General features: G+C 39.2%; 1 protein-coding gene across 1 annotated transcript in view; it reads right to left on the reverse strand.

Moving 5' to 3' along the window:
• Positions 1–3747: 3747 nt before the first annotated feature.
• RIGI (RNA sensor RIG-I) overlaps positions 3748–24616 on the reverse strand; it is a 44858-nt gene continuing 23989 nt past the window's right edge. The window contains exons 12-18 of the mRNA XM_049896817.1: positions 23840–23975; positions 22602–22750; positions 19495–19585; positions 13648–13818; positions 12348–12499; positions 10140–10283; positions 3748–4435 (exon numbers count right to left, since the gene is read on the reverse strand). Of these exons, the coding sequence (XP_049752774.1) occupies positions 4139–4435; positions 10140–10283; positions 12348–12499; positions 13648–13818; positions 19495–19585; positions 22602–22750; positions 23840–23975 (1140 nt within the window). The 3' untranslated portion in view covers positions 3748–4138. The remainder of the gene's footprint in view (positions 4436–10139; positions 10284–12347; positions 12500–13647; positions 13819–19494; positions 19586–22601; positions 22751–23839; positions 23976–24616) is intronic.

Below are 24616 nucleotides of genomic sequence, written 5' to 3' on the forward strand. Positions count from 1 at the left end.
TTTTGTCACAGGTTCCGTTTCAGAGTTATATTAGGACAGTGCAGAGTGTTCCACAGGATTATGTAGGGGCCCAAGGTTCCACTGGCTGCCTATGTAGAACTTATTAAGTGCTATATAAAAAAAAATAGAATTTGATACCCAAGTATTGTTTTATTATTGTTCAGCCAGACAGCCTAATTATCATGAACAAAGAGTATATAGTTATAGCCAATGTTTTTATTAAGTTATAAAGTTTTATACTCCTGAGGCCTACATAGTAAATGAAGACTTGTTGAGTGAAATTAGTAGTTTTATTATACAGTGTAATGAAACAGTTACTGGCATGACCCTGAAGTTAATGCTCTAGTTTGGTTCTGGTTGTCTAGTCTGTGTCCATGCTGGGTACCTGCTACCACACTTCTACAGAAGGTTAACACTGCCGCATGAATAAAGGGCTCCAAGGCAGTGTATTTGGGAACCACCAGGTTTGATGGATTTTATTATCAAAGAACTTTTACAGGCAGATGTGCACTTCCCAAACCTATCTGACCACAGAACACATTCTTCAGGGCATCTCACAGCACCCCTGTTCCACAGGAAATGCTAACCTAATGGTTTGGGTTTTAATTATTTATCATTCAGAAAATCATGAATCCGTTTTAAGGGTGGGAATCAGTTTACTGTCCTTTTACACAATCAGGCATTTGATTGAAGGCAGTTTTTCATGTCAGGGTGAAAATACCACAATGTCAAGGCAGGAGAGAACAGGAAAGCTGATAATGAGGAACCCAAGTCGAGAAGGGGAGAGTGTTCACATGTTGTGGGGTTGGCAACCAATGTCACAAAACAGTGCGTATACTAATTGTTTAACGAGAAACTAATTTGCTCTGTAAACCTGCATCTAAAGTACAATAAAAAAAAAAAAGGCAAGGACCATAGAGATAAATAACAAGATCCTGGGGTTGTGTTAACTGGGGTAGTATCTGAACTGCCTGAGGATTTAAAAAAACACACATGGCTACACACCATGCTGGAACATTCTAATGGGGGCTAAGCATGTGCTGATGAAAAAGATTCTCAGACGGTTCTGATATCCAGCCTTTGTTCTAGAAGTCCAGTGGCCAGCATTTGAGCATCAATCAAGAGGTTGTACTTCTTAAAACCCTACCTACCAGGTTCTTTTATTCACTGAATATTAACCACGTGCCTATTGTGTTCCAGGCTCTGTATCTGACAATGGCTAAAAGTCAACCAAGGAAATTCTAAGTTTTTCTTGCTTCAGATTTATTCTGTTTCCTCTTTGTTGGCTGAAGAGAGGACTATTCGCCATCATCCAAACTGAACCATTTAGATCCTTAACATCTCTCTTCTCAAATAGATTATCAGGTGTTTTAGGTGTCCCATTGGAATTCTCGAGCCCTTGGCTGGCACAAGCATTTGACTACTAGCCAAAAGGTTGGAGGTTCAAACCCACACAGAGGCACCTTGGAAGACAAGCCTGAAGATTACATATAAAAGATCACAGCCTTGAAAAGCCTATGGGGCAGCTCTACACTGCACACATGGGGTCGCCATGAGTCAGAACGGACCCAATGGCAACTAACAACAACACTGTTCTTAAAACAATGGCAGAAAAAGGCAGTCACAGATAAAAAGAGATCCTGTAATAAAACATAAATGGAAAATGAAAAAAAATCAGCTCTCAACAAGTTAGCTTAAATAGCCCATTTTTATTGTGACTTATTGGATCCATAATCTGTGCCCACGGAAGCAGCAGTCAAGAAATCAAATGACGTATTGCACTGGGCAAATCTGCTGTAAAAGACCCTTATCGAGTGTTAAAAAGCAAAGGTGTCACTTTGAGGCCTAAGGTATGCCTGACCCAAGCCATGGTGTTTCCAATCGCCTCTGTTCATGCGAAAGCCGGACAATGAATATGAAAGACCAAAGAAGAGTTGATGCCTTTGAATTATGTGTCGGTGAAGAATACTGAACATACCATGGACTGCCAAAAGAACAAACAAATAAATCTGTTTTGGAAGAAGTACATCCAGAATATCCTTAGAAGGGACGATGGTGACAGTTCAGACATGTTACCAGGAGAGACCAGTCCCTGGAGACAGATATCATGCTTGGTAAAGTATAAGGTCAGGAAACAGACGAAGACCCTCAACGAGATGGATTAACACAGCAGCTACAATAATGAGCTCAAAGAGCAACAATTAGTGAGGATGACTTAGGACAGGGCAGTGTTTCGATCTGCTGTATATAAGGTCGCAATGAGTCAGAACCAACTCAATAGCACCCAACAACTAAGAATACTAACAGTAACCGTTATATATGTACTTTTTACACATTATTTCACTCAACCCTCCATAAACCCTAAACCCTTACAGTTAGGTATTATCCTTATTTTACAGATGGAAAAAAGGTAAGCCAAAGAAAAGTTAGGTAACTTGTCAGTTTCTCTGGCTTCCTTCCAGCAGTGTCCCTCATCAGATGATGAACGTCATCTCCAGGATTGATGGTAGTCTGGGTGGCTGGCTGCTTCTGGGGTAGTCTTTGCAAACTGGATTCTCTTAGAGGAAAAGACCTTCCCAAACTATTTATAGCCTTCAGATGTAAATAGGTGCTACTTAAAATGGCTTATGTGGTCATACGTGCTAAGTTAAGCAGGTTTCTTCAAATTAGTCTTCCTACAGAAACTAAATGGAACCAGAAGCAACCCCTCCCCCATCATTGGACTGTTAACATTTTACCATGTTTGGAGGTTTCTTTAAGCCACTGATGGCCCTAGTGAATTACAAACAACTAATCTGAATCTATTTTAGGAAGGTGCTTACATTATAATGTAGCATACCCTGAACTGAACACAAAATACCCTAGCCTGGACGGAAACAGCAAAACTCAGGAAGTTGTCTCTAGGTCTAGAAAATCTCGAACTAAGCTGTCTGAAGCATCAGCAAGCCTTGCTAAACGATACAGAAATGCCATTTGGACATGTATTCTAATTTTTTAAATAGAAAGGATAGCCAAATTAAACTGCCTCATCAGTATCACCCAAGGGATCTAACTGAGAACAGTCCAGGCATTGAAGAACATCAACCAATTGGAAAATGGTTTGAGATGTTCATTCAAAGGGAACAGTGACAAATGTTAAGAAAACTAGTAGGGCAAGATGTATAGTGAACTAAAAGAAATCAGCTCCTTGGAAATTATTAAATCATTTACATGTCCCCATCCTTAACAGCTGTCTACTATAGAGTTTTCAGATTACTATGCTACATTAGTGTGTGTAACTATTATATATATGTAGTTGTGTAAGGTGTGTGAGTGGATATAGATATATATAGAGTGTGGAATTATCCTTGGAATTATCAGCGCTTAAACCTGTTGCCATCCAGTCAATTCCGATTCATAGTGACCCTACAGGATTTCCAAGGAGCAGCCAATGGATTTGAACTGCCAACTTTTTGGTTAGCTGCCTAACTTAACCACTGCACCACCAGGGATCAGCAAAAAGGAACCAATCAAAAAGACTGGGATAGAGCCAGTAGACACAGAGGTCATGGAAGACAAAGGAGAATTTTAGGAAAGGACTGCTCAACTGGGCCAAAAGCAGCAGAGGTCAAGTACTAAGAAGTACTAAGGAGTCCCAGTGGATTTAGCAACCATAGTCACTGGTGACCTTAGCAAGAACAAATTCAATAGATTGATAAGGGCAAAAGTCAGTTATAGCAGGTTAAGGAAAGAAAGGGAGCTATTGACAACCTTTCGACATTCATTTTATTCATTCACTTATCCCAATGTATATTGATTGGCTACTGTGTGTACACTGGCAGTTGGCACGGAAGGGAAGGACAGAAACAGAAGTTAAGGCTTTTTAATTTTTCCCAGGTACTATGAGCTCTGTTAATGGCCTACGAAATGCTCAGTGCTGTGGTTTACTCCTTCTGCTTTACATATAAGATACACTGCAAACTGTTGAAACAATACACAGGAAGCAAAGTGGTAAGTATTCAAAGTGCTAAGTAGTTACAAGCCTTAGGTAAACTATCTTCACAGTGGTACAAAGGATTCATGATTATACCCACTGGGGCTAATTTCTTCTTCACTCAAAGTCACCCATTCCCTGTAGCTGAAAATTGAGGCCCTGAAGTTATCTGGACATTTCTGCAGCATCAAATGGTATCTTCTCAAAATGAAAGTCCTTCCACTTTGCATACAGGCTCTGAGCTCCAGTGGCAATATCCTCCACCACAAAACTTTCAATCTTTATAACTGGAATCTCAAATGTCCTATACTTCACATAGATTCCCCAGTCATGGCTGCAGCCCTGGCGGGCACAGTGTATCTTTGCTTTCTTCTCAAAACTCCCATACGTCCTTGGTTTGGGATGTGGCTTACTCACAAAGCACTCCCTAAAAGCATCTCCAACCACAGTGTAATGGGATTCCTATAGATGAAGGGATAGAAAAACACAAGAAAACATTAGAACGAGTACACAATTGTGATTAAGAAAATAATATAATCATCTGACGTGAAGAGCAGGTGCAATCTCACCTATTTTACGGATGGGGTAAGAAGCAAATCTGCATTCACCGGATGACAATCAAGGACTAGACTCTATGCAGCCTGACTCCCACTTATGTAGATGGAAGTGGGTGTGGGAGTGCAAGTTAGGTGAAATCATACACCTCATGAAGAAGATTCAGAACTGTCTAGGTAATCTAGCTTCATAAGTACGGTGTTGCAAAGAATATTGACTATACCATGGACTGCCAGAACAATGAACAGATCTGTCTTAGAAGAAGTATAGCCAGAATGCTCCTTTGAGGCAAGGATGGCAAGACTTCATCTCACATGCTTTGGACATGTTATCAGAAGGGACCAGTCCCGGGAGAAAGACATCATGATTGGTAAATTAGAGGGTCAGAGAAAAAGCGAAAGCCCCTCAACGGGATGGACTGACACAGTGGCTACAACAATGGGCTCAAGCATAACAATCGTGAGGATGGCGCAGGATCGGGCAGTATTTCATTCTGTTGTACGTACAGTCACTATGAGTCGGAACCAACTCAGTGGCACCTAACCACAACAGCTTCATGAAGTAGATATTCTTCATTAATTCATGAACAAAAGGGGTATTTGTTGAAGATCTGAGTTCACCAGTAGCCCTTTTATGCACAGCTCAAAGGGTACAGAGAACAACAACAGATGGTCTGTGTGGATCTAAAGAAGATCAGGGACTAAACTGTCCACAAGCCCCACCTACAGTCAATTTTAGAACAAACCTGAAAAAAAGGCCAAGCTGCACAGAAACAAATGTAGATCCAACATACCAGTCCTCAGGAAAACCTACAGTCTTGTTGTTAGGTGCCATCCAGTTGGTTCCGACTCATAGCGACCCCATGCAAAACAGAACAAAACACTGCCCGGTCCTGTGCCATCCTCACAATCATTGTTATGCTTGAGCCCATTGTTGAGCTACTGTGTCATTCCACCTCGTTGAGAGTCTTCCTCTTTTCTGCTGACCCTGCACTTTGCCAAGCATGATGTCCTTCTCCAGGGACTGATCCCTCCTGACAACATGTCCAAAGTAGGTGAGACGCAGTCTTGCCATCCTTGCTTCCAAGGAGCATTCTGGCTGCACTTCTTCTAAGACAGATTTGTTCGTTCTTTTGGCAGTCCATGGTATATTCAATGTTCTTCACCAACACCACAATTCAAAGGCATCAATTCTTCTTCAGTCTCCCTTATTCATTGTCCAGCTTTCACATGCATATGATGCGATTGAAAATACCATGGCTTGGGTCAGGTGCACCTTAGTCTTCAAGGCAACATCTTTGCTCTTCAACACTTTAAAGAGGTCCTTTGCAGCAGATTTACCCAATGCAATGCATCTTTTGCTTTCTTGACTGCTGCTTCCCATGGCTGTTGATTGTGGATCCCAGTAAAATTAAATCCTTGACAACTTCAATCTTTTCTCCGTTTATCATGATGTTGCTCACTGGTTCGGTTGTGAGGATTTTTGCTTTCTTTACGTTGAGGTGCAACCCATACTGAAGGCTATGGACTTTGATCTTCATTAGTAATTGCTTCAAGTCCTCTTCACTTTCAGCAAGAAAGGTTGTGTCATCTGCATAACTCAGGTTGTTAATGAGTCTTCCTCCAATCCTGATGCCCCATTCTTCTTCATATAGTCCAGCTTCTCACATTATTTGCTCAGCATACAGATTGAATAGGTATGGTGAAAGGATACAACCCTGACGCACACCTTTCCTGACTTGAAACCAATCAGTATCCCCTTGTTCTGTCTGAACAACTGTCTCTTGATCTATGTACAGGTTCCTCATGAGCACAATTAAGTGTTCTGGAATTCCCATTCTTCGCAATGTTATCCATAATTTGTTATGATCCACACAGTTGAATGCCTTTGCATAATCAATAAAACACGGGTAAAAATCCTTCTGGTATTCTCTGCTTCCAGCCAGGATCCATCTGACATCAGCAATGATATCCCTGGTTCCACATCCTCTTCTGAAACTGGCCTGAATTTCTGGCAGTTCCCTGTCAATACACTGCTGCAGCCATTTTTGAATGATCTTCAGCAAAATTTTGCTTACGTGTGATATTAATGATACTGTTCTATAATTTCCACATTCGGTTGGATCACCTTTCTTGGGAATAGGCATAAATATGGATCTCTTCCAGTCAGTTGGCCAGGAAGCTGTCTTCCATATTTCTTGGCATAGACGAGTGAGCACCTCCAGCGCTGCATCTGTTTGTTGAAACATCTCAATTGATATTCCATCAATTCCTGGAGCCTTGTTTTTCACCAGTGCCTTCAGAACAGGTTGAACTTCTTCTTCAGTACCATCTGTTCCTGATCATATGCTACCTCTTGAAAGGTTGAACATCGACTAATTAATTCTTTTTGGTATAATGATTCTGTGTATTCCTTCCATCTTCTTTTGATGCTTCCTGCGTCATTTAATATTTTCCTCTTAGAATCCCTCACTATTGCAACTCAAGGCTTGAATTTCTTCTTCTGTTCTTTCAGCTTGAGAAACACCAAGCGTGTTCTTCCCTTTTGGTTTTCCAATTCCAGCTCTTTTGCACATGCCATTATAATACTTTACTTTGTCTTCTCGAGCTGCCCTTTGAAATCTTCTGTTTAGTTCTTTTACTTCATCAATTCTTCCTTTTGCTTTAGCTGCTCGACGTTCGAGAGCAAGTTTCAGGGTCTCCTCCGACATCCATCTTGGTCTTTTCTTTCTTTCCTGTCTTTTAAATGACCTCTTGCTTTCTTCATGTATGATGTCCTTGATGTCATTCCACAACTCGTCTGGTCTGTGGTCACCAGTGTTCAATGCGTCAAATCTGTTCTTCAGATGGCCTCTAAATTCAGGTGGGATATACTCAAAGTCATTTTTTGGCTCTCGTGGATTTGCTCTGATTTTCTTCAGTTTCAGCTTGAACTTGCACATGAGCAATTGATGGTCTGTTCCACAGTTGGCCCCTGGCCTTGTTCTGACTGATGATATTGAGCTTTTCCATCACCTCTTTCCACAGATGTAATCGATTTGATTTCTGTGTTCCATCTGGCAAGGTCCATGTATATAGTTGCCATTTACATTGGTCAAAGAAGGCATTTGCAGTGAAGAAGTCGTTGGTTTTGCAAAATTCTATCATTCGATCCCCAGCATTGTTTCTATCACCAAGGCCATATTTTCCAACTACTGATCCTTCTTTGTTTCCAACTTTCGCATTAAAAATCAAACCAAACCCACTGCCATCGAGTCAATTCGGACTCATAGCGACCCTATAGGACAGAGTAGAACTGCCCCATAGAGTTTCCAAGGAGCATCTGGCAGATTTGAACTGCTGACCTTTTGGTTAGCAGCCATAGCACTTAACCACTATGCCATTAGGGTTTCCTTCACATTAAAATGACCAGTAATTATCAATGCATCTTGATTGCATGTTTGATCAATTTCAAACTGCAGCAGCTGATAAAAATCTTCCATTTCTTCATCTTTGGCCCTAGTGGTTGGTGGGTAAATTTGAATAATAGTCGTTTTAACTGGTCTTCCTTGTAGGCGTATGGATATTATCCTGTCACTGACAGCATTGTACTTCAGGATAGATCTTGAAATGCTCTTTTTGACGATGAATGCAACACCATTCCTCTTCAAGTTGTCATTCCCAGCATAGTAGACTATATGACTGTCCGATTCAAAATGGCCAGTACCAGTCCATTTCAGCTCACTAATGCCTAGGATATCGATGTTTATGCGTTCCATTTCATTTTTGACAATTTTTAATTTTCCTAGATTCATACTTTGTACATTCCAGGTTCCGATTATTAATGGATGTTTGCAGCTGTTTCTTCTCATTTTGAGTCATGTCATATCAGCAAATGAAGGTCCCGAAAGCTTTACTCCATCCACATCATTAAGGTCAACTCTACTTTGAGGAGGTAGCTCTTCCCCAGTCATCTTCTGAGTGCCTTCCAACCTGGGGGGCTCATCTTCCAGCACTATATCAGTCAGTGTTCTGCTGCTATTCATAAGGTTTTCACTGGCTAATACTTTTCAGAAGTAGACTGTCGGGTCCTCCTTCCTAGTCTGTCTTAGTCTGGAAGCTTAGCTGAAACCTGTCCTCCGTGGGTGACCCTCCTGGTATCTGAATACCGGTGGCGTAGCTTCCAGCATCACAGCAACATGCAAGCCCCCACAGTACGACAAACTAACAGACACATGGGGGACAGTCTAGAAGGGTTATTTTCAATCACAGAATTAGAGCTGAAAGGATTATTTACAGCTAATGAGGCAGACTCAGAAAGGTAAGGGGACCTGCCACATCATCCCTAATATGCTTCTTGTCCAAATGGTGGGACTGAGTAGCAACTTCAACTTTCTGATGACCAAACAGAATGCAAATTCACCTGAACCAGCCCAGTTGCTCCACTGTCCCCTTCACTAGCAACAGCAGAGTAACATAGAGCTTTTGTCTCTGGGAGCTTTTTCAGGAACTTTTCTAACACTTTGCCTAAGTTTTTTAAGAAAAAAATACATATACAGAAGGCTAACCTGAAGATGTCACATTTTAAAAATTATCTATTTTGTTTTCTTGATAAGAGCAATTCATATTCCAAAGGGGAAGTTTGGAAAACATAAAGTGGTAGACAGGAGGAGAAACAATCATGGAGTCCCTATATCCCCTAGGCTTTTCTGTTCAAAGGTAGGTTTTCTGTTTGATTTTGTTGTTGTTGCTGGTAAGGGGGGGTGTTGCTGTTGTTTCCTGTGGCTCTGATCACACTGTGTATGCAATTTGGTACCCTGGTTATTCTGTCTACTTTACCATCAGTTTGTATGTAATTTTTTTTTTCATTATACTACATAAGTTTCATAATCATTGGGTTTTCTTTTAATGAACTTTATTTTGGAATAATTTTAGATTAATTAAGATGCAAAGTCAGTTCCAAGAGTTTCTTTATGCCCTTCACCCAGTCTCCCCTTATGCTAACATCTTATGGGACAATAGTACTTTTGTCAAAACTAAGAAATTAACATTGGTATATTACTATTAACTAAGCTATAGATTTTACCAGTTTATCCACTAATGTCCTTTTTCTTTTCCAGGATTTAATCCAGGATACCATATTGCATTTAGCATAACCATCATTTTGAATGGCTGCATAATAATTCATTAAGTGGCTGTGTACTTAACGTGCAACAATTTAAAAATTTTTCTTTATTAAGGAGCCCTGGTGGTGCAGTAGTTAAAGCACTCAGCTGCTAACCAAAAGATTGGTGGTTTGAACCCACCAGCTGCTCCATAGGAGAAGGATGTGGCAGTCTGCTTCCATAAAGATTAGAGCCTTGGAAACCCTATGGAGCAGTTCTGCTTTGTCCTATAGGGTTTCTATGAGTTGGAATTGACTCAGTGGCAGTGGGTTTGGGTATTTATTGTTGCACATTTAGGGTTTTTTTTTTTCCCCCACTTTTTAGCTTTTTGTAATATGTGTGGACCGTGATCACAGTAACAGTCAAATGGAAATAATAGTATACTTATCACAAACACCTCACCTGACAGCAAGCTTTAACCACTGCTAAAGAAGTAACCATGTGCTCTTTGTAAAAAAGGCTGCTTACCTCAACCACTCTTATATCAACTGTATAACATGCAAAAGCTTTGCACTTTCTGCAGAGCAGTTTTTTATTTTTCTTATCAGGTTCAGGTTTTGCTTTTCCTTCATTATCTCTGATGAATTTTTCTTGATTCTGTATAATGAGAAGCTACATGGAAAAAAAAGTGCAAATTAATTTGAGTATACCATAGTAGATATATATATAATATATGTATTTTTATATATATATACACACACACACATATATATATAATCATTTATATACGTTCATGATCACACAATATACAGTACCTGGTTTTGTTTATAAAAATCTTACAGATAATTTTGTTGGTTTCCCTAATTATTAGTCAATGTTTAGCTGTGGTCCACAATTAACCTTTTAATTTCTTCATCAAAGATGTCCATAAAGGCACCAAGATGTCCATAAAAATAGTCATGTGAACTATGCTTTCCACTTAGTGGTTGGCGAGACTTTACAAAATCCTTCACAAACAGATATATAAAATGCATTGACCATTTCAGGTGTAATTACACCCAGTTCTAGGGCATGTACCCATTGAATGGAACAGCAGGAAGAAAAACCCCACCATCAAAAATCTTTTCTCTCTCTCTCCTTCCAACCTCAAGGAGTATTGCTGAATTCCAGTAAAGGTAAATGTATATATGGTATGATGGTCCTCAATTTCAAGATCTAGGCCTTGGCTAAATACAGCTAAAAATCCTGGACATTATATATAAAACAAATTTAAGAAAACTCTGAAGGGTGAAGAGAAGAAGGTAGACCCACTAAGTACATTTGGACCCAAGGAAGGATACAGTGGTGAGTTCCCTGGGTTTTCTTTTTGCCACATATATGCCAGACTTGGAGCGGAAAACGCCAGCAACCCAGAAATGCCAATGTTGCAGACAAAAAGCCCCAATAAAAGCCACTTCTCTCTAGCCAAAGGCTTAGGAAAGGGTAGCCTAGCAAGACAGAAAACGTTTAGACAATAACTGCTCTACTCCAGCCAAATATATACAACAAAAACTGTGGCCTGACCTCCACTCATGCCAGCAAAGATTGAGGTTCCTAGACTTCTACCCTCATGAGGCTGCAACAAAGTACCTTAACACCCCTGCTGAGGTGGTGTCAGAGAAGGCCAGGACTTTCATCCCTGCCAACTGGTAATGACCCCCACCCCTTTTGAAGACCACATGGAGAGGCAGAACTCTCAGTCTAACAGTAACAAGCCCCCCACTTGCTGGTATCAGTGGAGGCTTAGTGCCTCTTCCAGATCAAAAACTCAGCTCCACCACTAACTAGCTGTGTGACCCAGTGGCACTGGATCTCTTTATGCTTCAGGTTCCCTCCTATAAAATGAACTAATAAGAGGCTCTACCACATGGGTTTTTGTAAGGCCTGCATGTGTTGATGTGTTTTGCAGGGCTTGGGAGAGTCCATGTTGTGTGTGCAAGTGGCAATTATTACTGTCACTGTGAATGGAGTATCTTCCTTCCCCTTAGATCAACTAACTTGTTACTGATGATTCATAGAGAATCTATTGATCCCAATAGCACTTCAAATGCAAATAAAATTTGATTCATAAAAATTAGGCCTGGAATGCAGGTTAGGAAAATAATCAAAATATGAACTAGGGACAACAGCAACTCAAAAAGTTAGATGAGAAGCTAAGGGGGCAGAGAGTTGATGTTAATGGTGGTAAAATAATTTGGAAAAGGACAGCCAGAATGGTTGCACAACTTCAAGAATGCCGTCAATGTCACTGAATTGTACATATAGAAATTGTTGACTTGGTGGATGTTTTGCTGTGTGTATTTACACACAAAATCTATGTATATGAAATATATATGAACTGACTTTTCTCTGAAGACTTTTTGGATGTTACAAAGGGATCTGAAGAAGACACTAAGAGGAGCTATGTCTTCTAGGGTATAGGATATAGTCCTCAAGATGAGCTGTCAATTTAAGGGCATTTCTAGAACAGTTTGCCTTCTAGTTCTAAACTTCATGTGTCAGCATTATTAAAATATATTTTAATATCATCAAGACTTCAAAACAATGGATTTGATCTGCACTAAGGACAAAACTTCAAGCATAAACTTATGGTTCTAACACAATCCTCTGAGGAATATGATACAAGGTACCTACCATGCTCATATCTTCTTTTGTTATTTATGGTCAGATTCTTAAAGAGTAACACAGATGACCTACCTTTTTTTTAAATTCTGCTTCATCCAATTCCTGAAGGCTTAAAATGGAGTCATTCATCAATTTTTCTTTGTATATGTTTATTTTTTCTTTTTCAATTACATCAGCTTTACTAGTCACAAGGAAGCACTTGCTACCTCTTGCTCTTCCTCTACCTATCAGAAAATAAATGTGTTATTTGGTTTCTTTGACTTAAAAATCTGATACAATCTCGGAATAGGTAAAGAAAAGGATAGTGGCATTCCTAAAATTCAATTTTGGTTCACTGAATCCTGCTTTCTAGGAAGCCAGGCTGTGAACTCGAATGCAGGTGTGAACCTGCCTGTTAAATGTGCGGATGAACAAGAAGCCCACCATAGACTTGCTCACTCAGGGTTTCCCAGGGTGCACGGTGACTGGACATTATCAGAAACACTGCTTTAAAGACAGTCCAGTATGCACCCTTCAGTAAGATACTGTGAGGACATGAAGATGAATAAATAGATCCTCCCTCAAGAACCTTCTAGGCAATGGGGAAATAAGATACATTCACAACCACCAGAACTTAAGTGGAAGATTATAAGTGCCACAATAAAGAGAGATACAAAGAGTTATGGGCATTCAAAAGAGATTGTGCCAGCCGGGGGACTAGGGTCAGGTGATATGGAGACAGGGAAGAATGTGAAACAAAGAGCATAGGTAGAGGCACAAAAGCAAGACCTCTACAAGAAATAAATTATGAAGTCAGGTTGGCTAGAGCAGATGGTGAATAAAGGGGAAGAATGGGAAATAAGAATGGAAAGGTAAGTGGATGCTGAATTTTGAAAACTAACATCAAATAAATTAGGGAACCACTGGAGTTCCCACACAGAGAAGGGATATGCTCAGAGCTGTTTTTCAGGGAAAGTAATGCAGCAGCTGTTGTTATGGAAATCAGAAAAAGGAAGAGAAACTAGTTATGAGGCTATCTAGTCCAGGTGGGACAGAAGACCTCCATGAAGTATCTCTTCTGGAATACAGGTGCCCACCAGCACCATAGGATGCAACTGTGAGAGGTCCACAGGCTGACTGGCAAAGCCTAAGCTAAGCTGGAATTATTCTTCCATGTGTATGTCTGTCAAGTATGGACAATTAAGCAGTATTAATTGTGAAGAAGCAAAATAGGATATATATTAATGGATATAACTGTAATCACCCAGTGTTGACCAGATAGCACACCTTTCTGGCCAATGATATCAGAGCCCACTCTGCCACTGGTCACACACTCACAGAGAAATCAGGCAAAATGGCAGCTATGTAGCAAGGGCATCAAAGCTTCCCTCACCTCTGGTTTGAATCATTTTGATGACATTGCCCACATACTCATATAGGATGACCAGATTGCACTGAGCAATGTCAATGCCTTCATCTGCAACCGAGGTGGCAATCAGAATCTTGCTATCACTGTTGGATCTGAATGTGTCCAAAACACACTTCTGTGCTGGCAGGGTCATACCTGTGTCACAGAGTCAGAGGGCATTATACAGTTACCAAAAGGTATTATTATATATTATACAGTTACAAAAGAAATAACTTTCCCCTAGATAAAAGTAGCTATTAATTATGGAATGCTTCTTTATGGAAGGTACTGTGATAAGTGCTTTATATTCATTATCCCACAATAACCATAAGCAGTAGAGTCTATTCCTGTCCTTTTAGAGAGGCCACTTAGGGTGGTATCTAATAGCTTAGATTCTGTCACAAGATTACCTGGGTTCAAATCCCAGCTCTGGCACTTATTAGCTGTGTAACCTCACACATATCAAGACAGATATTGACTTTTCTGAAAAAATATCAATAGCTTATAGTAACATCTTTACATTTGTATAGTGATTTATAGCTGACAAAACATTTTTATGCCTACTTAATGGAGCTTCACAAGGCCCCTTTATTTAGGTTGATGAAGCGAGTGTTACGATTTCCCTTTATAGATAAGGGCCCTGAGGTTCCAGAGGTATGGTAAACTGACACGTTAATTAGCAGCAGAGTTGGCCCTGAACTTAAGTCTGGGACTTAAATTGTGTGCACTTATATTTTGGGGTGTCTGTCCTCCCCACACTTCTCTAAGAATCATTCCCTGCCATACACACAGGGGTGAAAACCTGGGTAACTACACTTAATTTATGTTTCTCTATGGCACAGACAATACTATGTGTTCACCAAACTCTGCTTCTTTTTTTCTGCTGGGCACACAGCTAAATTATACTTTCCAGCCTCCCGTGCAATTAGAGGGGCCTTGTGACTTAATTCTCACTAATGGCAAGTGATAGATGTCTCCTTCAAACCTGACCACTAAAAATCCTCCACACTTTCATTCCTCATCAGCAGACCAGATGAGGACACAAGGGAGGATTTGGGGACCCCCTGTGATGACAGAGCCATGACAAGGATCTGGGCCCCAGAATGTGTGGAGGTGGCAGAGCCCCTACTCCTGTCTGTAATGCACTGCGATAAAAGCAAGAAATACTTTTCATTGTGTTATATTCCGAAGATTTTGGGGTTGTCTGTTAGAGAAATTAGACTACCTTGATGAATACAGAACTTGACCCCTGGCTACAGCTAACTGGATTGAAATAAACATTTAAACCAAGATGGGCCAAATCAGATCTTCCTTCCTGGAGTCTGAAATTGGGATTTGGAGACAGGTAGTAAATTGGGGAGGTATGGGGCAGTCATGAGTGGAGAAGCTGCAGATGTGCAGGGTTCAGAAGACTTTCCAGTCTTACTTCCAAAGGCCCATGAAGCCCAAGTACACTTCCTGATCTTAGGTTCTATGGGAGGCCCAGTTGAAATCAACCCCTTTGCTTGGACCAGCCTAAGTGGGTTTCTGCTACTTGGGGCAAGAAAGGATTTTGATTAAGACAGCCACACTGCCTTCTACCAGCCTATGATTTTGGAAGCTAAATTTAAATTGTTCAAATACAGAGTGAAGTTAGAATATAGAAATTATCCAGTTCATGTGATTGTGCCAAACATTCAAAATGGTGTCTCAAAGAAAATGCACACTAAAGTTCAAGGTTTATGGATCCCAAAGACCCATCTAAATTTATGTATTAGTTCAAACACATTCTGATCTTCACTTAATTCTTTACAAAAAGACCTACCTCAAGCAGGTAGAGGAAGCTAATATTATCTTCCTTTATCTAGCTGGAAACAGGCTCTCAGAGTTATTTGTGGGGGCTTATGATTTGCATTTGTAATTCAAAGTCATGAAAATCCAGGGCAGTCAGTTCTAGTTTTATAAAGTTGCTTAAAAAACAATTCCTAAATATTATTTGATTTTACTTTTGAGTTTTCTTTATCCAGGTTCCTTTTTTTAAGATACACATCTGTTGCTGTCGAGTCGATTCCAACTCATAGCAACCCTATAGGACAGAGTAGAACTGCCCCAAAGCATTTCCAAGGCTGTTATCTTTATGGAAGCACACTGCCACGCCTTTCTCCTACGGAGAGGCTAGTGGGTTCAAACTGCCAACCTTTTGGTTAGAAGCCGAGCACTTTAACCACTGTGCCACCAGGGCTCCTTTTTTAAGATACATAGCTCCTATTCCTTTTAGACCCATACATTTGCAAAAACACACTGTGGGCCACCATGTAAAGGGTCTAAATGTGAATAATGGAGTCCCTGAGTGGTGCAAAAAGTCAAGCTCTTGGCTACTAACTGAAAAGTTGGCGGTTTGAATCCACCCTGAGGAGCCTCAGAAGGAAGGCCTGGCAATCTGCTTCTGAAAGATCACAACCATGAAAACCCTATGGAGCCCAGTTGTACTTTGAAAACACATGAGGTTGCCATGAGTCAGAATCAACTCGATGGCAGTGGAGCCACTAGGGATGGTATCACCCAGTGTGGTAACTCATGGTGTCACCCTTGATGGACCTCCTCCCAAGCCAGACCACACAGAATCCTTAGTAATTTTTTTGTACGAATGTTACTCATAAATCATAATCCCTGTATATCACTCCTTTTCCTTTAATTACTACTACATTCTCAAAAAAGTTATTGATAGGGGTTCACAAATACTGATTACCACAATACTGTAGCTAAAACACCAGAAAATCTGACAAAATCAGCGACCATATAAACACTGGCAGCAACTAAACAACAACTGGTGCTTGTAGGGCGTACAGATGAAATCACGTGATTCAAAGCATCATTGTAATTGGGTAATAATGGCAGCTCTGACTGGAGCGCATTGGATGGTCCAAAAAGTAAATTAGCATAGAGTTTTAGCCTTGTAGGTATATTGATACATGTAAGCTGGGCTTACAAAAAATGTGTTTGTTGTTATAACTAACAACAGGGAAATCTTTATAGGCAGTCATTTTGATGCATCCCCTCTGACAGTGTCACCTGGTACGGTCCACACCCCCTGCACTTCCCTAGTGACGCCATTGCTCGATGGCAGCTGTATGTGAACAATAGCTAATATGTAACATTGACTGAGAACTCACCACGTGCCAGGCATTATTCTAGGCCGGGGGGTTAGCAAACTTCGGTAAAGAGCTGGATAGCAAATATTTTACTTCACAGGCCATACCGTTACAACTACTCACCTTTGCTGTTATAGCAAAGTGGCAGTAAGCAATATGTAAACTTATTTTTTTAATGCTTGTATTATGTAAATGAATAAACATGGCTATATTCCAATAAAACTTTTAGTATCGACACTGAAATCTGAACTTCATGTAGTTTTAACATGGCATGAAATATTATTATTCTTTGAAATCACTTAAAAATGTAAAAATTATTTTTAGTTCAAGTCATACAAAAACAGGCAGTAGGCCAGATTTTCCTGGCCCCTGTTGTAAGCTCTTAAAATGTAACATCTCATTAATATTCACATTATCCCCTTAAGCTAGGAACTATTATCATTTCCATTTTACAGATGAGGAAAGTGAAGCATAAAGAGGTTAAATAACCTACTTCTTCACAAAATGGGAAATCGAGAGATGAAAACAGAAATGAAGATTTGGAAGTATTCAATCTTAACAAACTGAACTTTTGCTTATATGCCTACAGCTTTCTGTAAAACTTCCCAGACAGTTCTGTTGGTATGTGGAAAAAAAAAAAAAAAAAAGAGTAGACCAGAAAAAATTTAGCTGAAACCATCCTAATTACCTGGTAATTTAAGTTTAAACCATTTAGTAAAGCTACAGAGTATATACACTGATATACTGTCATGGATTGAACTGTGTCCCTCCAAAATTATCTGTCAACTTAGCTGGGCCATGAGTCCCAGTACTGTGTGATCGTCCACCATTTTATGTGATTTCCCTATGTGTTGTAAATCCTCTCACTATGATGAAATGTGATGGATTAGTGGCAGTTATACTGATGAGATATACAAGATTAGATAGTGTCTTAAGCCAATCTCTTTGAGATATAAAAGAGAGAAGTGAACAGAGAGATATGGGGACCTCATACAACCAAGAAAGCAGTGCCAGGAGCAGAGTGTGTCCTGTGGACCTGAGGTTCCTGTGCTGAGATGCTCCCAGGCCAAGGGAAGATTGATGTCAAGGACCTTCCTCCAGAGCCGACAGAGAGAGAAAGCCTTCCCCTGGAACTGACACCCTGAATTCAGACTTCTAGCCTACTAGACTGTGAGAGAATAAACTTCTCTTTGTTAAAGCCATACATTTGTGGCATTTCTGTTTTAGCAGCACTAGATGACTAAGACATATACTAAGAAGAGAAAGAATGTCAGTGGTGTCCACCTCGGAGTTAACAGAATTTATGAAAGTTATAGTTTTTTTCAGAGTATATTATCACTCAAAATCTTGAGATATATTTTTGTTAAGGGTACCAGTTGCCACTGACTCAATTCCGACTCATGGCAACCCATACGTATCAGAGTAGAACTGCTCCATAGGGTTTTCAACGGCTGATTTTTTTTGGAAGTAGATTACCAGGCCTTTCTCCTGAGGCACCTTTGGGTGGACTTGAACTGCTAACCTTTCAGTTAGCAGCCAAGTGAGTTTGCTGTACCACCCAGGGACTCCTCGTTAAGGCTAAAACAACTCTTTTCTCTGTCATCTTCTACTAGACAATGAACAACCCCAGGACGGCCATCATGCTTCATTAATTTCTCAATTTATTCATTCTCTCCCCAATCAATTAAACATATACTGAGCAATTATAGTTGTCAGATTAGGGTACAATAGTTAAAGGTCCATATTTATCCACAAGGAGCTCATATATGTAATGAGGACTGAAACAAAGGCAAAACTGGATGCGATGGGAACATGGAAAAGGGGCACCTTAGAAGGTCTCGGAAGGCTATCTGGCAGAAGCACAATACCTGGCACAGAACAAACCCGTTGCCAACTCATAGTGACCCCATAAGACAGAGTAGAATTGCCCCACAGGGTTTCCAAGGAGCGGCTAATGGATTCGAACTGTCAACATTTCGGTTAACAGCCAGAGCTCTTAACCACTGAGGCACCAGGGCTCCACAAGCTCTAAATAAATGTTGTTACCAGAATTAATTAATAAATGAATAAGAAAATATTTGCTGAGTGCCTATCTGTAGTGGTTAAGCGCTACGGCTACTAACCAAAGGGTCGGCAGTTCGAATCCACCAGGTGCTCCTTGGAAACTCTACGGGGCAGTTCTACTCTGTCCTATAGGGTCGCTATGAGTCGGAATCGACTCAACGGCACTGGGTTTGGTTTGGTTTTTGGTTTTATCTGTAGGAGAATAACAGCTTGAAAATAAAATCGGACTCGTATTGGAGTTAGATTGCAGAGAACTCTGAATTCCAACCACAACCATGTGATGTCTGGACTTCATTTGGTAAGTCAAATTTTCAGTACCCTACTGGTTCTGCTTCTCTGGTTGAACTCTGACTGATACAAGCATTAAAAAATAATTTCAATATATTATATATATTTTTACATACATCCCATTGCCATCGAATCAATTCTGACTCATGGCGACCCTACAGGACAGAGAACTGCTCCATAGGCTGTATATGTTTACAGAAGCAAACTGCCACATCTTTTTCCCGTGACGTGGCTGGTGGGTTCAAACCGCTAACATTTTGGTTAGCAGCTGAGCACTTAACCACTGCACCACCAGGGCTCTCTTCTTATATACATAGTATACTAAATCTAATTCACTATATATACACACCTATTTTCTGATTTGTTCTACCACGTCCAGTCAATATGCCAGGTTTGAGAAAGCTGAGTTTAGGATTTTCTTCAATCCATTTCTTTAAAGCCTGAAAATGAAAAGCAAATTATCAGTTGGACACTATTTGTAAATCTATATTAATGCAGTATCAAAATATTTGGATGAAGAAAAGAAAATTCATGTTTAAGTTAGTACACAAACATTTTTCAGACTGACAAACAAGAAGGAAAACTTCTTGGAATTGAACTACATGGAGTAATTACAATGATTTAGATATTTATGACCTCATATGATTTGATCTCCAAGGTATTTTTTAAGTGAAAAAAGCAAAGTTCAGAATAGTGGGTATGTAGAACTAATAAGTGAGTTTAACAAGCTTTCAGGACACAAGAGCAATATACAGAAATCAGCTGTATATGTATAAACTACCCATTCTGACTCATAGTGACCCTATAGACTAGGAATGCTATTGTAAATGGTATTTTGAAAAGATTTCAATTGGAATTTGAAATCTTTTCAAAATACCATTTACAATAGCATCAAAAATTAATACTTAAGTATAAATCTAACAAAAAGTGCAAAATCTATATGCTGAGAACTACAAAACACTGATAAAAGAAACTAAAGAAGATGCAGTAGTAAGCCTGTAAGGTAGCCCTCAATGATCCCCACCTCCTGGTATTCAGGTCTTGTGTCACCCTCTCCTTTTGAGTGTGAGCTGGATTTACTGACCCACTTATAATGAATATAATATGACAGACACAATAGGATGTCACTTCCAAGACTAGGTTATGAGATGATTGTGGTTTCCATCTTGGGCACTATTTCTCTGTTTCTCTTGGATCCTTCACTTTGGGGGAAGCCAGCTGCCATGTTGTAAGGCAGCCCTGTGGAGAGGCCCATGTGAGTGAGCTTGGAAGCACACCTTTTTTTTTTTTTTAATTTTTTTCATCCAGTATGTGTACTGTCTTACCCTTCACCATAACCAGTAAAACCCGATGCTGATGAGCCGACTCCAACTCATGACGATCTTATAGATGACCCTTCACTATAGGTACGACTTATCTATTGTCTATTTAGTGTTTTTCCCTCCCCACCTCTCCCCTCCCTTGTAACCATCAAAGATTATTTCTTCTTGTATGTAAACCTTTTCATGAGTTTTTATAATAATGGTCTCATACAATATTTGTCCTTTTGTGATGGACTTATTTCACTCAGCGTAAGGCCTTCCAGATTCATCCATGTTATGAGATGTTTCACAAATTCATCCTTGTTCTTTATTGTTACATAGTATTTCATTGTGGGTAATTTATGTACCATAGTTTGTTTATTCATTCATCTGTTGATGGGCACTTAGGTTATTTCCATCTTTTTGCTATTGTGAATAATGCTGCAATGAACATGGGTGTGCATATGTCTGTTCGTGTGGTAGATCTTATTTCTCTAGGATATATTCCTAGGAGTGGGATAGCTGGGTCATATGGTATTTCTAATTCTAGCTTTTTAAGGGGAAGCACATCTTCTGAGGCCTGCCAATAGCCATGTTAGTGAGCTTGGAGGTTGATCTTCCCCCAGTCAAGCCTCAAGATGACTACGGCCATGGCCAACACCTTGACTGCAGCCTCATGAGAGATCCTGATCCAGGAACACCCAGTTAAGCTGCTTCCAGATTCCTAATCCATAGATTTTGTAAGATGATTAATGTTTGTTGTTTCCAACCACTAAGCTTTGAGGAAATTTGTTACACAGAAACAACTAATACAGAAAAGCCTTATATAAATGAGGAAACACATTATGTTCATGGAATGGAAGAATTGCTAGTGTTGACATGTCAATTAGCCCCAATTTTATCTATAGAGTCAATGCAATCCCAAACAAAATCCCAACAGACTGTTTAAAAGCTATGGACTAGTTGATTTTAAAATATATTCAGAAAGGAAAACCAGAACAGCCAAAACCAATTTTTAAAAAGGAGAGCAAAGCTGGAGGACTCAACTACCTAATTTTAAGACTTATTAAAAAAACTACAATAATTACGATAGTGTGGCACAGGTGAAAAGACAGATGTATAGATCATTGGAACAACTGAACAATGGAATAGTGTCCAAAAATTGATCCACACAAATACAGTCAACTGATTTTTGGATCAGTTACTAAGTTACAAAGGCAATTCAATGGAAGAAGGGTAGTCTTTCCAACATAAAGGGCTGGAGCAACATATGTCACACACACAAAAAGAGCATCTCAACTTGTATCTCACATGTATACAAAAATTAATTCCAAATGGGTCATAGGCCTAAATGTAAAATATAAAAGTATAAAACTTCTAGAAGATAACATAAGAGAAAACCTTAGTGACCTTCAATAGACAAAAGATTCTTAGATAACAACACCAAAAGCATGATCCATAAAAGAAAAAAAACTGATAAATTGGATTTCATCAAAATTTAAGCACTTTTAATCTGCAAAATACACTGCTAAGAGAACAAAAAGACAAGCTACAAACCAGAAGAAAGTATCCACAAATCACATTTCTGACAAAGAACTTTTTGTCAGAATTTTAAAAGAACTCTCAAAAACTCAAAAATAAGATGATAAACAACCTGATTTAAAAAATGGGCAAATGATCTGAACAAGACACACCACCAAAGAAGATATATGGATTATTAATAAGCACATGAAAAGGTGTTCAACCTTATTTAGTCATTATGAAAATGCAAATTAAAGCCCTATTGAGGAACCACTACACTCCCATAAAAAAAAACCAAACTCATTGCCATCGAGTCTATTCTGACTCATAGCGACCCCATAGGACAGAGTAGAACTGCCCCATAGAGTTTCCAAGGAGTGCCTGGTGGATTTGAACTGCAGACCTTTCATAGAACTGCTGACCTTTCATTAAAAAAAAAAAAAAAAAATGACAATGCAAAGTGCCTACTCTACAGGTATCAATAATTATTATAAATAAGGGTATTAAGACAGTAAGGCATTAGTGTAAGCACAAGCTAATAGATAAGTGGAGTAGAACAGAGAGCCCAGAAACAGACCAGAGCAGTGAGGAAAGTACCATTTTTTCTATATCAACAAAGAATAAGAAAACTTACATCCACAAGTGCTCTGGTTTTTACAAACAGAATGGTTCTTGAATCTGGGTTTACATGGTACTCCTCTTGCAAGATGAAGGAAAGGTCTTGGAGTTTAGGGTTCTCATTGTTGGGATCCATGGAAACATACTCTAGTTCCTGAAGCTTTTCTGTAAACAGGAAACATTTTATAAATGGGTTATAAATTCTAGAACACACTGTGACCTTTTGCTACAATTCAAATGATTGATCTCTAAATCTTTGACCAGAATTTTACGAGAAATAACCTGTAAGGTAATATACCACTAATTTAAATCGGTACAATCTTTAAGAAGGCAATTTGGCAATATCTATCAAAACTTAAAGCTCACCTATCCTTTGATCCTGTAATTCTACATTTCAGAATTTAAGCCATAGTTATATTTAGAAAAGTATGGAAAATATCTCCAAGGATGTTCACTGTACTATTGTTTAGAATATAAATGAAAAATAGAAAATAGCTAAATGGCCAACAATAGGGCAATAGTTTTAATAAATCATGGGCTAAGCATTTAATGTTAATATGACTTAAAAAAATGAGAGATATATGTATATGCTGATATGGAAAGGTCTCAACCATATTTTAAGTAAAAAGATCAAGGTATGAAACAGTACGTTCAGTATGAACCCATCTTCACAAAGACATAGTCACAAAACAATGGTGTGCCAGAGTCAGTTCCTACCAGGCTACAGGAGCTGATTGTTAAATTTTCAAGGATTGTATGAGCTGGTTTTAAACGTAATCGTTATTAAAAATTCAATGATATAATCTTAAAATTAAATAACACATTAAAAACAAATGTAAAGTAAATCAAAACCAGAATAAGATACTACTTAACACCTACAGGATGGCTATTATCAGAAAAATGGAAACTAACAAGTGTTGGAGAGAATACGAAGAAATTTGAATTCTCGTATATTGCTGGTGGAAATGTAAAACAGTGTACCTGTTGTTTGTATAAAAAGTATCCTTTGCAAATCCTACTAGTATTACTTTTTCCAAATAAGAAATGGTGTAAACAGCAGAATTTTTCCACTGGTATTACCAGATTTCAGTGAAGCTAAATAGTCCTACCGTCTGTATCTCCTTAAACCCAGAACAACTCCCTGAGCATCACCAAACTTAGGCATAGTAAATCAATGTTTGGAATACACACACACACACTGCAGCTTGAGTCACCAAACTTCAAAGGGCTTCCTCATTTGGAAACACTACTGACCTTCAAACCTCTGAGTGAGATCTTGCTCTATCTCATCAAATCCTGCTGCTCGGACATTAGTGAAGAAGTCTTTCAGGAAATCCAAAGCATCTTTGATTCGGGCATCCTCATTGATCATGAGGGCATCATTATATTTCTGTTTAAAATGAAAATTCAATTTCAACATGTTTCTAATGTCTAACATAACACCTTCGATTCAATTAACTCTACTTAACAAGAGACTAATTTTGAGGATAAACTTCCCTCAAATATATTTCAACTTCCAGTTTTCTAAGATGAATGGTCCCTACCCAACCCAGATGGTCCCTCCCCACCCACCCCAGTACCTAGGGGCTCTATAATAATTTCTTTGAACCAAATACAATTAAAAAAAAAAATCTCAATTACCTAGCATCATTAACTAAAATCACTCTGCTATATTCTACTTTAGAAGAGAAAGAAAAAATTACATGAAAAACCTATGTCAAACCAAAACAAAAGCAAATCTACTTCCACATCAGCCTGCCCCATAATTCAACATCCAAAGCCATCCCTGAATTGTAATCGCACCTCTTCAGGATGGTGGTGCTGACCTCCTACACTACACGAAAGATTCAATCAGGTTAATTAAAAGTCTACAAGTGCATTTTATAAACCTTTTTAATGGAAAGATAAACAGAGGTGATAGTTTTTGTTGTGCTGTTGTATGTTAATTTCTTGGTTAAACAGAAAACACCACATGTCTGAGCATGTGACTCTACCAAATCTAAGTAAAACATATGCTTCATGATATGGCAA

Source organism: Elephas maximus, chromosome 9, assembly GCF_024166365.1.
Source record: "Elephas maximus indicus isolate mEleMax1 chromosome 9, mEleMax1 primary haplotype, whole genome shotgun sequence".
Classification (NCBI taxonomy): domain Eukaryota; kingdom Metazoa; phylum Chordata; class Mammalia; order Proboscidea; family Elephantidae; genus Elephas; species Elephas maximus.